The sequence below is a fragment of the Uranotaenia lowii genome, chromosome 3 (assembly GCF_029784155.1).
Source record: "Uranotaenia lowii strain MFRU-FL chromosome 3, ASM2978415v1, whole genome shotgun sequence".
Classification (NCBI taxonomy): Eukaryota; Metazoa; Arthropoda; class Insecta; order Diptera; family Culicidae; genus Uranotaenia; species Uranotaenia lowii.
In genome coordinates, this window is record NC_073693.1 from 104,231,941 (window position 1) to 104,247,605 (window position 15,665).

Consider the following 15,665-nt stretch of genomic DNA (forward strand, 5'->3'; position numbering starts at 1 on the left):
ACGCGTAAGCAGAAATAATATCGCTGAAAAGTCTGATACTGCGAGTTTATCGAATAAATGAATCAGAAAAGACTGAAGCTCAAGTGAGTATGAAAAGGAAGTAAAAATAATGTCTAAACTACATCGCAAACAACTCCTTTATATAAGAGAAATTCAAAGCCCATCATGCTAGTTTCAAGAGAATTGAAAGCCTTTAGCTATGTACTTCAATATAACACTTATTCAAGGTAGTTTCGAAGAAATGTATTATCAGCGCAGGATTTTAGATATGCCTATATCTATTATATTTAGTATTATCATTACAGAAAAAAACTTCTGCTACACGTAGAGCATCAGTGAGTTTTGAAAAAGTTCAGTTTCTAGTACATATATGTAATATTATTGTGTAATAAGTTTATGCTAAAGTTTGTGTCATTTACACGCCCTTCCGATATTTCTCGCCGTAGCTGAATTCGGTCATTGGCTTACCTGAAACACCGCATGTACCGATGCCTACCCGCCCGTTGACCGTATCCGGCGATGCGAAGATGCTCTTGTTCTTGACGCCAGTCTTTTTGGTGTTCTTGGCAGCGAATTGCAGCCACTTGTTTTTCTCACACTCTCTCTCCTCCTCCAGTTCCTTGAATCGTTGTTGCTTCTTTTGCTTTTTCTTCTTGAGGTACTCTTTCTGGTTCGGACGCATTCTCCTGTTGATGGGAAAGGTAAAAGTTAGAATAAATCCGACATCCGGACATAGAATTTTAAAGGAAAAAAATATACTTACTTATTGCTTGATGATGGGAACACTTCGTTTCGAATTTTGCGCTCTTTTAACTCGTTGACCGTAGTTGTGCTTCGATTTTGGTATGCATCGAAAACTACATTGACCTCTCCGGTATCCGTGATAGCTTCTATAGTGGCGTCGTAGTACCTGGGAAATATAAAAAAAAAACAAACCTCATTTTAGTCAATCGATCTTAAAAGAACTTAATTCACGAACGATTGTATTATAAAGTAAAAATAGGTTACTTACTGCCCATCTTCGATCCATTTAGCCGAACATTTGTCCCCGACCTTCCAGATGACGGAAGGTTTGGCCTGTTTTTTCTCCGAGGCTGCAAATCCCTCGAAATAGCTGGTGCTAGCGGGCTCGATGTAGGCGCTCTTTTTCGTTTCCGTTTCCTGCTGAGCGCGAATCAACTCCTTGGTCAGATCGATTACTTCCTCCAGGTCTGTCTTTAGCTTGAGCAGTTCCCCGTTCGACGGGTCTGTTTGGAGGGCAGCTTCAACCTGGAGAAGAAATTAAAATAAATCATTAATAGGAGCTGATCGCTGGGGCATCTTCGAACTGCGAGTGGAATGTTTAATTTATAGAAAATCCCAAACTTACTTGTTGCAGTTGAAGCTTGTAGTTTTGAAGATCATCGGCCATTGTAACAATAAATCGTCAACGTTTATGTTTAAATTAAGGAGATTTCGTACGACAAAAGTTGAAAAATTCTGCTTAATCCAAGAAGAGCACTTTCACTGTTTTGTTGTTGCTTTGATTCTCAAACTGACAGCACTCGCATTCTAGACCATGGTTAAAGCATTGGCGCTAGGTAGTCTTATAAATTGAACGGGTCAAGATAAATATGCGGCTATCTGCAGTTACCTGAGAAATAATATTGTTTTAGGTATATTAATTAATCAATTACATTATGTATGCAGGTCTAATTAATAAATCTCATTGAATAATCTGACATAACCTGCAGGTAAACTGAAACTTCAGATATTTCAGTTTGCCCAAAGATTATTAGTTATACCCCAATTTACTCAAAGTATACCCAAATGGTTGATTTTCAAGTAAGACGGAAATGTGCAGTTTTCAGTTTCTAAATATTTACTAGACTTAAAAAAAATAAACTGAACTTATAAAAGAAACCCTAATAATGTTGAGGAATTTATTAGTTTTTCAACCATCGACGTCAAAAAAAATGGAAGCGTGAAAATCATCATCGTTTGTTTTGATTTTGAACGGCAGTCATCATTCTCATTCGGAAAACAGCAAGCGCGTGTGAGCGAATTGAATTTTTGCTCCGGAAATTTTCAACTTGATTGTGCAATTTATCGGAAAAATTTGAATAAGTTGATTAATACAATTTTCCAGGAATATTATATACTTGTATTACTGAAGGTAGGACATTTATTTCGGTTACAAATCAAACCAACATTACGTAATGCATTTCTTAGGTCTAGGCGTTTGCTTTCCCGTGAAAATGCTTCGTCAGCTCAGCTGTTCCCGTTATCCGGTGCTGACGCGTTGCCGTTCTACGGTGTCCGCTCCGAAAGTGAATTCTGCGGTGATGCTCAACTTTAAAGCCGTTGATCGATACAAACCTGGCAATCGATACAATGGTTTCCTGTGTACCCGATCTGAATTCATTCCGGATTTCAATATGACAGCGTTCATGTTCCAGCATGAAAAAACCGGGTTAGAATACCTGCATATCGATCGAAATGATACAAATAATGTTTTCTCGGTCAACTTCCGGACAACCCCATTCGATTCGACTGGCTTGCCACATATTCTGGAGCATAATGTCCTGTGCGGTTCAAAACTATACCCCGTGAGGGATCCGTTTTTTAAAATGCTTAACCGAAGTTTAGCTACGTTTATGAATGCGATGACCGGACCCGATTACACACTGTATCCTTTTTCATCGACAAATGAAATCGACTACCGGAACCTCCAGTCGATCTACATGGATGCAGTTTTCCGACCCAATTTGAAGTATCTGGATTTCCTACAGGAAGGTTGGCGCCTGGAACATTCCGAATTGCGGAACAAGGCCTCGGAGCTCGTTTTTAAAGGAGTCGTTTACAACGAAATGAAGGGAGCTTTCTCGGAAAACTCGGCCATTTTCGGACAGAAATTTTTCAACCAAATTTTACCGGATCATACGTATGGACATGTATCCGGGGGAGATCCGTTAGACATTCCGCAACTGACGCACGAGAATTTGGTTGATTTCCACCGCAAGTACTATCATCCCAGCAATGCAAGAATTTTCAGCTACGGTAATTTCGATTTGAACAAAACCATGCAGTTTGTGAACGAGCAGTATCTGAACGATTTCGAGCGGATTGACCCTAGGTAATTTTTAATAGATCAGCTTCCTTACTACTGTATTTGCTGAGCCGTTGAAAGATTCTATACTTTTTCTGAAATTTTAATAACAGCTTAATTTGTTTTCATACTTTTAAGTGTTAATACTGAAACGTTTTTTTTAAATTACAGTTATAGCGTCATACCGTCGCAGAAACGCTGGAGAACTCCGCATATGAGCCACATTCAGAGCCGTTATGATAACATGGGTGCCCCACTGGAACGTCAGAATCAGATTGCAATCGGATTCCTGACAGCGGACATAACCAATGTCTATGAGACTTTTGTGTTGTACATTCTTAGCGAACTGCTCGTAAAGGGACCCAATTCATACTTCTACAAAAGCCTCATCGAGCCGAACATTTCCGGCGGGTACAATCAGCTGACGGGCTTTGATCCGAACATTCGGGATACGATGTTTGTCGTTGGATTGCAGGACGTTGCGGTTGAGGATTTTGCGGAAGTTAGGAAGATATTTGACCGAACAATTGAGCAAGTTGTTGATAAAGGATTCGAGAAGAATCACATTGAAAGCGTTTTGCACCATATAGAGCTGCATATGAAGCATCAATCAACTAAGTTTGGCTTGGGATTGCTGTTCAACTTGACCCCTCTCTGGAACCACAATGGGGACCTGATTAAATCTCTTAATGTTGGAGCCCTAGTAAAACAGCTTAGAGAAAATTTACAACGAGACCCAAGCTATCTGCAGCAAAAAGTTTCGTACTACTTTTTGAATAACAAACATCGATTGACCATGACAATGTCTCCAGATACCCTTTATGAGGAAAAATTCAATGCAAGGGAAAAAGAAATTCTCACTAGAAAAGTATCGAAACTCACGAAAAAAGACCGAGAGCACATCTACAAAGAGGGCATTCAACTTTCTGAGGAACAGAAAACAGTACCCAACACTGATGTTCTGCCTTGTTTAAAATTAGACGAAATCGTCAAAGCAACTGATAGAAGCGACATAGACACGAAAACAATAAACAATGTACCAACACAGTTTTGTCGGGTGGATACGAATGGAATAACATATTTCCGAGGAATTTTAGATGCAGCAGTGCTTTCGGACGAAGAAAAACTTCTGATCCCATTGTTCAATGCTATTATTAATCAATTTGGCACACGTGACATAAATTATCGTGACTTTGATCAATTAATTAGTTCTAAAACTGCTGGTATCAGTTTCAACATTCATTTGGTGGAAAACATTAATGACAATGGCAAATACGAATTTGGAGTTCATTTCGGATCATACGCGTTGAATAAAAATGTACCAGCCATGTTTGACATCCTGAAGCTAGTTTTTACCGAAATCGATCTGACAGATGTGGCTCGTTTCAAGATGCTGTTGGAGAACTATATGTCGGAATTGTCCGTTGGTATCGCTCAATCCGGTCACTTTTACGCAATGCAAAACGCCAACGGACTGGTTACGGAATCTGGTCGCTTTAAGGAAAAACTCATGGGAATCGAACATATTGCGTTTATGAAACAGCTTTCCGCCAATTTTACACCGGAACAAATTCTCCAAAAACTCAAACTCCTGGCCGATGCTCTTTTCCGAACAGCCAGCTTGCGATGTGCCCTAAACTACGACCCATCATTCGAGTCAGATGTTATCCAGCAATATGAGACATTCCTTTCGAACATCCCCAAACGAACAACTGAAAGCCAGTGGAACACGTCAAATAAATTGTCGTCTTCTTGCCGTCACACAGTGATGAATATCCCAATTAACTATGGCGCCAAATCTATTGTGGCCGTTCCCTTTACTCATCCGGACTATGCCTCCCTCAAAGTGCTGGCTAAATTTCTTTCCTCGAAATACTTACTTCCTGTGGTTCGAGAGCAAAACGGGGCCTATGGTGCAGGCGCCAAAATCACCACCGATGGGTTGTTCAACTTTTTCAGCTACCGAGATCCCAATTCCCGAGTAACGTTGGATGTTTTCGACCAGGCTCATCAATGGGCAGCGGAAAACGTTTCCAAAATGGACCCGCAAACTTTGTTCGAAGCTAAGCTCGGCGTATTGCAGCAGCTGGATGTGCCAATTGCGCCGATCGATCGTGGCATGGTTCTTTTCCAACAGGGCATTAGCGAGGAGCTGTACGAGAAACATCGCAACGAAATGCTAACCGTTGGCAAGGATCAACTGCTGAAGGTTAACGAGACCTATCTGCGGCCTGGAGCCGTCGATGTCGTGGGAAAGAGCATACTGGGACCGAAGAACGAGGGCTTGCGAAAGGATGGTGAAAACTGGAGTGTGTTTGAGCTTTAATGGTTTAGTTATATTTAGTTGTAAATAAAGATCACTGTAATCGTTATTCAAATACTTTGTGTTTTAAGTATATGTATTTCGGATTGTTTATAAGGAGAGAAAAAGCATCGATTTCGGTTTCTAATTTTCGTATATTTTACTTTTGATGTTTCGCCTGATGGGCCGCTGTTCTTCCACCAATTGGCTTGCGTCGTTTGTCGTTTTTTTGCTTACTTTCAACGATGACTGATCGCTAAGCTTGTTTCAATTACCTTATTCATTGGCCTTAGCATACACGATGATTAGCTGGTCAAACTCTAAGGAACACGGCAAATGGTAGTTGTTCATATAAATTTTGAATTGTTAAGTTTGTTTTTTTAACTGTGCCATCCGTTTTACAATTCACTTTTCTATTTTTTATCTTTTTCGGGGTTTTATTGCATGGTACAATTGATCAATAGAAAGTGTTGTTAACAGAAAATAGACTGTAGCCTAATTATGCATACTGCTTAACTGTTTTGAAGAACATTTCCAACTATAAGCACAAAATAATGAATAGATAAAGGCAAGTCTCTGATGTGCGAGTTAACTTATTTTAAACATTTTAACGCATAGCAATAAGATACTAGTGAGTGTTGCAAACTTTTCCTTTTTTTGCATAAATTATCATTTTACACTAAACACAATTAAATTGTGGTTTTAACATTACATTTCCTATTTCAGTTTAAGAAAACGGAATTGCAAACATTGTCCTAAACAAATTCAAATGTTGTTTCTTAGCTGAGCTAGACATATTGCATTTTACTTAACAAATATTGAGCTTGGTATTGCAGCGCGCGCACCATTCCATATCCGATAACTTTGGTTCATTAAATTGAATTTCAATTACCAGGGAAAGGTTGTTAACTATACTTTTCTTCTAAATTAATCTATATAAGTATACTTAAACGATCAAGTTACACCAGCGGGCTTTCTGTAAGGCTATACTTTTTTTCAATTATCTAACAGCTAGACGGAACACAAGAAAAAACATAAATTTTGACAATGACGATAAATAGAAAATACATACAGAAAGTAAGAAAAATTGTTCTAATTAAATCTAGGAAGCGCTTATATTAAACTACAATAAACTTAACGAGATTGTTATACGCACAAGTTACTCTCGCGTGTTGGTATTGAGACGTCCGTTTATTTTCTGTTCTTCAAATGAGTATGCAACGATCTATGGACACATTATTTCCTGCCTTCTGTTATGATGAAGTTGAATAAAAAAATCTTTAAACTTCACTTCAAACGAGAGTATTTTCACTCGCTTCTCATACAGTTATCTACTGATCTCTGCAACAATTGCTGTCGGAGGAAATCTTGCTAATAATCTGTCATTTGTGGTATAAGATTCTCCGTTCTCAGTTTAGAATTTCACTAATTTTGTCTCACAAAGAAAAACTGTCACCGGTTCGTGTTACTTTAATGGTATTTGATGGGTGGAATGTGGTTTCCACACTTGGGGAAGTTGGGTGGCACTGGGGGCAGATCCGACTGAGCGCCGACGTGGATGATCAAGTTCATTCCGATGAGTATGTGGAACTGGAAGTGACAGTGGAACAGCCAGAAACCTGCGGAAAAAGAAAAGTTAAATGAAATTTGAGGTTTTTGTAGTTGTTAGTTGGAATCAAAAAAAATATTCTCTAAAGAGTTTTGGCTACAGCTTAGAACTTATTTTCTCCTCACAGGCTCATTTGTTGCAAAGAAGTGCAGTGTTTATTACTAAGAGCAATTCTTAAACATTTTGTGTCATGTTACTAACGCTCTCAGCCATCAACTGTGTTGATCAAATTGAATTTGAACTTTTATATGAAATACGAGTACGTGCTAACACGTTTAATAAGCCTTTTTAAATAAGTGGCTCCAGAGAGTGAGCAAGTAGTATGTCACATAATTTAAAGAAAGTGTTCAAAAACGTTTTTTGATTTTGGGAAATCATTTACAAAAAAAGATATCGAACGAACGCAGTTAATTCAAAGTGGAGTCGATCTATGGATTGAATCCGAGGGAACGAAATCGAATTATCAAAAACAAATTAAAAACGTTCTATTTTAGTTGGTGTATCGAAACGTCTAAAGATAGAGTCTAATGCATGGGTGGCTATATTTTCAACAGGCATGCCATATTTAAGATATAAGATTGGCTGGCGGGCCAATAAAACAAATCGGTATCGAATTTTGAATACGGCGAATGCGCCCACATCACTGTTTCGAGAAAAACGCGTTCAAAGTTTGACAGCTCCATAAGCTCCCAGCAAAAATTTTATTTTATTTTCTTTATTTCTGGAAAACCAAATATCTTTCAGTTAACGTTGTAAACTCAAAATGTAGGTCTCCGAACGTACTTTATCACCCTGCTGATAACTCCATTTGTTTACATTTGGCGCATTCGCCCTATTCAAAATTCACTACCGAAATTGTTCTGGAGTATTCAAAGAAAACTAAAAATAACAGATTTTTGAAAACGCTTTAAAAACATTTGTCTAGGTCGAATCGAAGATAGACTCATCCTAATAAATTATTTTTGTTACTTGCATATTTTTACAAATTTTGCTCCATCTGACAAACAGTAGAAATATTACGCCATACGAAATGAATTATCCCTCCCAACTTTAATGTATGTAGGCGTCAATCTTTTCAAGGGATTTAAAACCTCCTCGGTTTATCCATCACAGAATGTCAAATCACGTGACTACAATAGACATCAAGTCAATTTTATGGTCTCCAAATATAAAGAATTACCGCCCATTTTCCAAAGTTTTCAAGTTCATTATTCTCCTTAAAAAAATTTATAGACAAATTTAAAAAAACGATGAACGGAATTTTTGAAAAATTTTTTAACGTTCTCATGCTTTTGACATTTAAAAGTATAATTTTTCAACGAATTTAGGTATATCATGAAAAATATAGAAATTTTAAAGTAAGGCCCTCAACTTCAGCTCAATCCAACTCTCTTAAATTTGCCATCATCTCGATTTGACAACGTATTGAGAAAGCCTTCCATAAACAGGATGAAGACGAATTTGATTGTTTTATAATTTTTTTTTCCTTTCTTAAGGTCATTCTTCCTCGATTGTTTTATAATCCTTGCACCATTTTAAAGTAAAAATTTTGCTTAAAAAAGTCGTTCTTCTGAGAGATTAATCAGTAGCAAACCGGTTCTAGTTGAATTCTACTACCCAACTGTAAGTTCTGTCTAGTTTTTTATTATAGATGTACATAAAAATACAGAGCACGTGGCCGATTAAAATATATTTGTATTTGGTTTAATTTAAAAAAATATATCCTTTTTTGTTAAAGCTGAGCATGAAAAAAATTGGAAAAATTTACAGAGCAAGCTTTCGATATTTCACATAATTAACAAAAGTTATTAAATTTGATGGATGAACGAAGTTGCTGAAATAGGATACAAGTTACAAATGGTTGAAGTCGTTGTAAAAGTATAATTTGAATTGTAATTTTGATATGATTTGGTGATTTTTAACGATTTTGATGCGATGATATTATCTTTTTGAGGCTATCCGATCTTCTCAATATTATAGAGTCCGCTTGAATGCTCTTCATACCAATGGAAAAACATTGAACAATGTGTGATGGAATTATCAGATATACAGTTTGGTTCAAAAAAGAATGAAATCGCTTGAAGCTGCGCACTCACTTCCAACTTCGACAAGCTGTCATTTCTCTCTCGGTTGATATTTTTTCATAAAATTTTTACATAATCTAGTTCAACTATCCAACTAACGTTCTGCAAAATTTGAAGAATTTACAATGACTGCTAACAAAAATACGGCTATTTCCGTAAAAAAGGGAAATTTGGAGTTGCTTCACAAAATTTGCTGTATCCTGTACAGTTTTCATTGAAAAATCTTGAAAATTGGTCAAAAGATGTAAAAATGTTTGATCTAGTACCAGGCCAAGTTTCGTCGAAATCGATTAACGTGATCAAAAATTGTGCCTGTTAGAAAATAAGGTTCATCATCGCCCAACGATCGATTTCATTCTTTTTTGGACGGATGTTTGTATAGAAAACATATTTATCACGGGTAGTGAGCGTTCTTTTCTTCTTCAAAAGTCTTTAACGAATGCTTAAAAAACATTGAATATGAAATAACATGGAGGAAAAGCTTTCAAGTTTATAATTATAATAGTTATAATATAATTCACCAAGACTGCAATTGCCGTGCAAAAGTTATCACTGGAAATTATCATTTCCTTGTATGAAATGTGTTAAACCTCGTAGGGAAGAAAGGGTTAAGCTTCCTGTAGCTTGGTCCATAATGCGTTGATATAGCAGTTGGAAATGTTGGATTCAAATTTTGCACAGTACACTCGGTCATTTTGATGAGGAAAATATTGTAATCTTAGCACAGACTAGTGGCTCCAGAGAGTAGAAGCGTATCAATTGAAAAAGGTCTTCACTTACATCGATTCAGAAATATTTTCGCCAAGAGTGGCTAGATTCTTGATTTTTTAAGTAGATTTACTGAGGCCTGCATAATATAGCTGATTTTTTTCGGTCTTTAATCTCACAGTTAACGCTTTCCCTGACTTCCGGTGTTTTTTTCAACTTCTTGAATTGTAGAACTAGAGTTCTAGGGAGGGATCAATTAAGCACCAACCAGCACCAATAAGTTCCACTCTCTCCTTTCAAATTTTCGCAAGTAAGGACGCCTTCTACGGAAGTAGAATTAGATACGAACACTTTTGAAGCACATTCAAAAACTTCTTCCGAAAGACAGAGTGCGACTGAAATTTTGATTTATTGTCAAAATTTCAATCGCATGAAAATCCCAGTCAAAATGGAGGATATTTATAAAAATGTACTAAGCTCGTCCTTCTCAGCCATTCTAGCAACTGAGACTAGCTGGGATGAAAGCGTTCGCAGTGAAGAAATTTTTGGAAGCGCGTATAGAGACGACAGAAAATGTCACAGAAGAAGTCAGGTGGCGGAGTTCTTATAGCCATTTCTAATACTTTAATTCTGAAATAATTCCAACCCAAAAATTCAATTAATTTGAGCAGGTTTGGGTGAAGGGACACATAGTAAGTGAAACACACGTGTTTGCCTCAGTGTATTTTCCACCAGACCATGCTCATAAAAATGCTTATGAAAAATTACTCATAACTGCAGAAGAGGTAATATCCCATCTATCTGTTGAGGTCAAAATTCATATCTATGGGGATTTCAAACAACGCTACGCTGACTTCATCGAGGACTCTGAAAATGATAACATATTAATCCCAGTCGTTGGGGACAATGAAACTTTGCAGTTAATTTTTGACAAAATTGCTGATTTGGGATTCAATCAAATTAATCACATAAAAACCAACAAAATTGCTATTTGTACATGAACATTCAAGGACCCAACGACTGCGAATATGAAGAAGTCTTTGAATACCAATCTGCAAATTATGAAAACATTAAGAATAGATTAAACAGTGTCAATTGGCAAGAAAGTTTTAGGAATGGAGGAAATGTCGAAACTGCTGCTGACGTCTTTTACAAAAAATTATTTGGAATTATCTCACAAGAAACACCATTGAAGAAAAGAAGACGTCACCGAAACTCTAAGTAACCGGACTGGTTCAACAGACAAATCATGAACTTAAACAATCGGAAACAAAAAGCACATACATTTTACAAAAAGCACAATACAATTTGAACTTATGCGATCAACTGAACTTGGCCATTAGCAATGCACTTGAAGAATACAATGCAAAAACTGAAGTTGAAATAAAGACTTGTCCTTGAATTCTTTCAACTCAACTACGTGAAAACAAAGTTGAAAACTGGGAATTTTCCGTCAAAAATGCACCTTGACGAACATGTCGGTGATAACTCGGAGCAAATTTGCAATCTTTTTGCAAATTTCTTTCTAGAAATGTATACGACATTTAATGAAGAAGATCGTTATCGCGATTATTTTTCATTTTTCCCAGAATTCTCAAGATACATTATACCATTTAATCAAGTTCATGTGCAGGATATTCTGCAAGGACTAAAAAATCTAGACGCTTCGAAAGGTCCAGGACCAGACGGAATACCTCCTGTATTCATGAAAAGTTTGGCAATGGAACTGACAGGTCCATTGTTTTGGCTTTTCAATATGTCATTTGAATCATGAAATTTTCCTAAAATTTGGAAAAGCTCTTTAGTGCCTTTATTCTAATATGGTCGAAAGTATGACGTTATCTCTTGCATTTCCAAGCTTTTTGAAGCAATTATAAACGAAAAATTATTTTCTCAAATTAAGAACCGAATAACTGACAGGCAACATGGGTTTTTCAAAGGCCGTTCAACCTCAACTAATTTAATTGAATTTATAGACTTTTCATTGAATGCAATGGATAATGGCAACCGTGTGGAAGCTTTAGTAAGGCATTTGATACCGACTTTAGTAAGGCATTTGATCGCATAGACATACCAGTGCTTCTTTTCAAATTACAAAAAATTGGAATAAAATCTAAACTCCTGAAATGGTTTGAATCATGCCTAACGAATCGCCAACAAATAATAAATTTCAATGGAAAGAAATCGCTCCCTATTAAAGTCACTTCAGGAGTTCCGCAAGGATCTCATTTAGGACCCCTACTTTTCATACTTAATGTAAACGACATTTCCTTTATTTTCAAAAATCTCAAAATGCTCATTTATGCCGACGACGCTCTGTTTGGAAATAAGAAATAAAGAAGCCATCAGCATATTCCAGAATGAAATTCATATTTTCTACCTGTGGTGCAAAAAAAGCCTTCTGAAGCTCAATGTAAAAAAATGCAACTTAATAATTTAGCAGAAAAAGAACAATACCAAACATCACAATTATATCAGGAGATCAGAATGTAGAAAAATCTGAACGAGTCAGGGTTTTAGGAATCATCTTAGACTCCAAATTTACTTTCACAGACCATTACAATACTATCAATCGTCACTGGAATATTGCAGCTTTGCTTAGTCCCCATATTCAATTTCACACGAAGAAAGAATAGAATCAGTACAAAAGCAATTTCTACTTTATGCCCTTCGTAAATTAGGTTGGACATCATTTCCACTTCCATCATATAAAGCGCGCTGCATGCTCATTGACATACAAACACTAAAAGAACGCCGCGAATATGCAATGGTTTCATTTGTAAACGATATCGTTTCGCAGCGTATAGACTCAAAAGAAATTCTATCAAAATTAAACTTTTATGCACCCTCTCGGCAACTCCGAAATCGAAATTTATTTTTCATTTATCACTATCGCACAAACTACGCGAAAAACGGGCCAATAAATCGCATGATGGCCTCTTACAATCAACACTGCGTCACCATTAACTTTACAATGTCTCGGCAAAAACTCAAACAATATTCTAATCGAAGAAATCTAAACTCTTAAACAAACATTGTAAAGCAGACACTTCTTAAACGTATTCTTAAGGAAATCCACATGTATCAAACTAGTCTACGTTACGGTTGACGAAATAAATAAATAAACAAACATCGTCTGTCTAGGATAAGGTTTCCATAATTTTTTCAACACTTACCCGGGCCGGACAAATCTAAGCGTTTTTATCTAAAAACCTGGCTAAATCTGAGCATTTGATTCTAAAATGTCGACCAAAAATCCGAGCAATATCCGGGCAAATTTGATCAAAATCCAGGAATTACTCAACAAAAATAAAGAAAAAAAAACTTGGATTTTTTTCATAAGAAGTTTTAAATCATATTTAAGGCTTTTAAAAAAATCTCTTTATATAAAACTTGCTCAAAAAATTTCGTTTTGAGCGCATAAAAAAAATTACAACACAACTTGTTTTTTTTAATTGTTTTGGCAAATCAAGTCGATAAATCCGAGCAAAATCCAGGTTTTTTTTCCAATGAAATCCGGGCAACGGGCCGGGCCGAACTTTTGTCAAATGTGGTATTAAATATCCGCGCGATTCCTGATAAAACCAGGCAATCTTGCAACCTTAGTCTAGAAACCAGCAGCAGTTGAATCGACTCTGGTCAGCTAAGATTCACCACAAAAACTTCAAAGTGAATTGATTATAATGAACTTGCACGTTAAACAATCGTCGCTGGATTGTTATGGTACCATATGATAATTGATAACTCTTTAGGTGCGATCGAGAAGGATTGCCTATAAGAGTGGCTCCAGAGAGAAAATAAAAATAAACATAAAAAGGTCTCCACTATATAACCCACAGGTTGGTGGTCTACCCCAAAATTCGGCCGCGTATCGAGAAAATGGCGCTCTCCTCTGCCTCCAATCCATAGTGTTCAATACTCTGAGTCGAGTGAAACCGAAGTCAATAACAGACAGGTTGAATGACAGATGACTGAGTTTCTCTTGAGCTTCTTCCTTGTAGGTACTTTATCAGCTGAATGTTCGCTCTTGCTTTCACCGTTGTGAAGTCGCTCTTTAATTGGCGTACATTTAGCGTCTTAAAACAAAGAAGGGCCAGTGAAGATGAACTAAATTACACTGAGGTGCATTCATCTCAGTGAACAAAGCTACTCATTTCTATTTATTCTCTGGAGCCACTCTTCAGTTTCGAATATTGGCAGCGAATTTTCCTGATACTTGACGATAGGGATCTAGAATATCCTGTGCGTAAATTTAAAATAAAGGATCTTCACTCTTTGCAATTTGCAGTCTAAACTTCAAGATTCCTGTCCCGTAATGAAGCTATTCTGTCTGGAACCGCATTCCTAGTATAGCCGCTGGCCCCTAAAAAGACGATGTTTAAGGAATATCAGACCGGGGAAAACAAAGATGCGCAAATGGAGGCAACACTCCAAATCAGGGAGCTTTCATCGTAATAAACTTTTTCAACAAATCTAAGCTCTAACTTCGTGAACCTGAATCCAGAACTCAAAAGAAACATCGATTTTTTTAACTAACGTTTTTTTTTGTGAGTGTAGAGCGTTTAAACGCATTGTTATGAATGTTCCAGATAAATTCGTATGTCTCACCTGGGTTGTTGGCTCTAAATCGCAAAACCACGTAACCGTTGTTTGGCACCGCAATCGTATCCTTGAGAGGGGGCAGATTGAATTGTCGGTGCAGCAAACCACGACGATCCAGATCCAGGGCATGTCGCAAATTGATCTTCTTCACCGTCGTATCCGGAGAACGACCCATACCGATAACGTTGTACGAGTGTCCATGCAAGTGGAACGGATGGCTCAGATTATCCTGTTGAACTGGAGGGAAGAGAAAAATAGATTATAAATGGTCCATGAGTCCTAGAAAAATCGAATTTTGGATAACAACCTTCATCGACGAGTACAACTTCAACGATCGCGTTCAGTGGGATGTCAACCATGTGGGTGCACATACAGTTCTGTCCACAATCTGGAGGCCTGTTATCACCGTTGCAGAACTGCTCTGGAGGGATGTCTTCGAACTGAGACAGCATTGGCGACGGAGGCGAAACGTAGGAGATCTCATCGATTAGGGAGATCAGATGGTCCCCGCCAGGAGCGACTAAACAAGATTAAATTTTATAATAATGTACAAGGTTTGGGAAATGAAAAGTCAACTTACCCAAGAACTTATTGTACGTATTGGGAGCGAACAGTTCCTCCACCCGGTAGAAGTAGAATCGGAACGGCAGGAAAATCTTCACATCCGGTCTCTCGGTAAGGACAGCTTTGTCGATCTTTTTGGCACTTCTGAGATTACTTACACAGATGGCATCCGGTCGTGGCATGTTGCAAACAGCATCCAGCGGGTTCAGCACCTAGATCAAGCATTTGATGTTTGAAATCCAATTGGAATCGAGACGAATAAAAAGGAAAAATGTTTTTAAGTAATAAGGATTAAAAAAAAATGTTACGTTTTGGTTGATCTTTCAGAGTCAATTTCATTCTGCATAGTAACCGGAAATGAACATTATCATCTTACATCGCATCGGGAAAATGTTTATAACTCTTTATTGTGTATGTTTAATTAAGATTTACAATCGAATAAAACTTAAAGACTTAAAGATAAGAATTTTGAATTTCACCTTTAAGAATTATTTCAAACCGAATTGGATAGAGATCCTCAGTCTAAACGCGTAGGTGCAGTCAATAAAACTTTTCACCAAAAGTCCGACGAACGAACGCTAGCAATTTGTGCAATAAAATTAGGAAAAACTGAGGCAGTCGCCAATGCAACGAACCGACTACAGTTTCCTCCAAATAGTAAGTACCAAGTGGAACCAGGCCAGCGCCCCCGCAATAACTTGTAGCAAT

At 37.3% G+C, this 15,665-nt stretch overlaps 3 protein-coding genes across 5 annotated transcripts in view; 1 reads left to right on the forward strand and 2 right to left on the reverse strand.

Moving 5' to 3' along the window:
- Nucleotides 1-257: 257 nt before the first annotated feature.
- Nucleotides 258-1,653, reverse strand: LOC129755297 (survival of motor neuron-related-splicing factor 30). The gene is made up of 4 exons (XM_055751722.1): nucleotides 1,370-1,653; nucleotides 1,013-1,269; nucleotides 764-910; nucleotides 258-686 (listed from the first exon to the last, which is right to left on the reverse strand). Exons 1-4 carry the CDS (start codon nucleotides 1,409-1,411, stop codon nucleotides 416-418), a joined length of 717 nt encoding a protein of 238 aa, XP_055607697.1. The 5' UTR covers nucleotides 1,412-1,653; the 3' UTR covers nucleotides 258-415.
- Nucleotides 1,654-2,015: 362 nt separating this feature from the next.
- LOC129751778 (presequence protease, mitochondrial) lies at nucleotides 2,016-5,466 on the forward strand. The gene is made up of 3 exons (XM_055747480.1): nucleotides 2,016-2,155; nucleotides 2,212-3,115; nucleotides 3,260-5,466. Exons 2-3 carry the CDS (start codon nucleotides 2,238-2,240, stop codon nucleotides 5,412-5,414), a joined length of 3,033 nt encoding a protein of 1,010 aa, XP_055603455.1. The 5' UTR covers nucleotides 2,016-2,155; nucleotides 2,212-2,237; the 3' UTR covers nucleotides 5,415-5,466.
- A 67-nt stretch (nucleotides 5,467-5,533) lies between these two features.
- The window catches only part of LOC129751329 (uncharacterized), a 491,494-nt gene continuing 481,362 nt past the window's right edge, over nucleotides 5,534-15,665 (reverse strand). For all 3 annotated transcript variants that reach the window (XM_055746773.1, XM_055746774.1, XM_055746775.1), the window contains exons 7-10: nucleotides 14,974-15,169; nucleotides 14,701-14,913; nucleotides 14,400-14,630; nucleotides 5,534-7,009 (exon numbers count right to left, since the gene is read on the reverse strand). In XM_055746773.1, coding sequence (XP_055602748.1) covers nucleotides 6,861-7,009; nucleotides 14,400-14,630; nucleotides 14,701-14,913; nucleotides 14,974-15,169 — 789 coding nt within the window. In that variant the 3' untranslated portion in view covers nucleotides 5,534-6,860. The remainder of the gene's footprint in view (nucleotides 7,010-14,399; nucleotides 14,631-14,700; nucleotides 14,914-14,973; nucleotides 15,170-15,665) is intronic.

Excerpts from the sequence above, each read along its gene's own strand:
- LOC129751778 (XM_055747480.1), top strand. The coding sequence starts at position 2,238 with ATGCTTCGTCAGCTCAGCTGTTCCCGTTATCCGGTGCTGACGCGTTGC. Across the intron at positions 3,116-3,259 it reads TTCGAGCGGATTGACCCTAG|TTATAGCGTCATACCGTCGC; the intron begins GTAATTTTTAAT and ends TTTAAATTACAG.
- LOC129755297 (XM_055751722.1), bottom strand. The coding sequence starts at position 1,411 with ATGGCCGATGATCTTCAAAACTACAAGCTTCAACTGCAACAA. Across the intron at positions 1,270-1,369 it reads ACAAGCTTCAACTGCAACAA|GTTGAAGCTGCCCTCCAAAC; the intron begins GTAAGTTTGGGA and ends TTTCTTCTCCAG. Across the intron at positions 911-1,012 it reads AAATGGATCGAAGATGGGCA|GTACTACGACGCCACTATAG; the intron begins GTAAGTAACCTA and ends TATATTTCCCAG.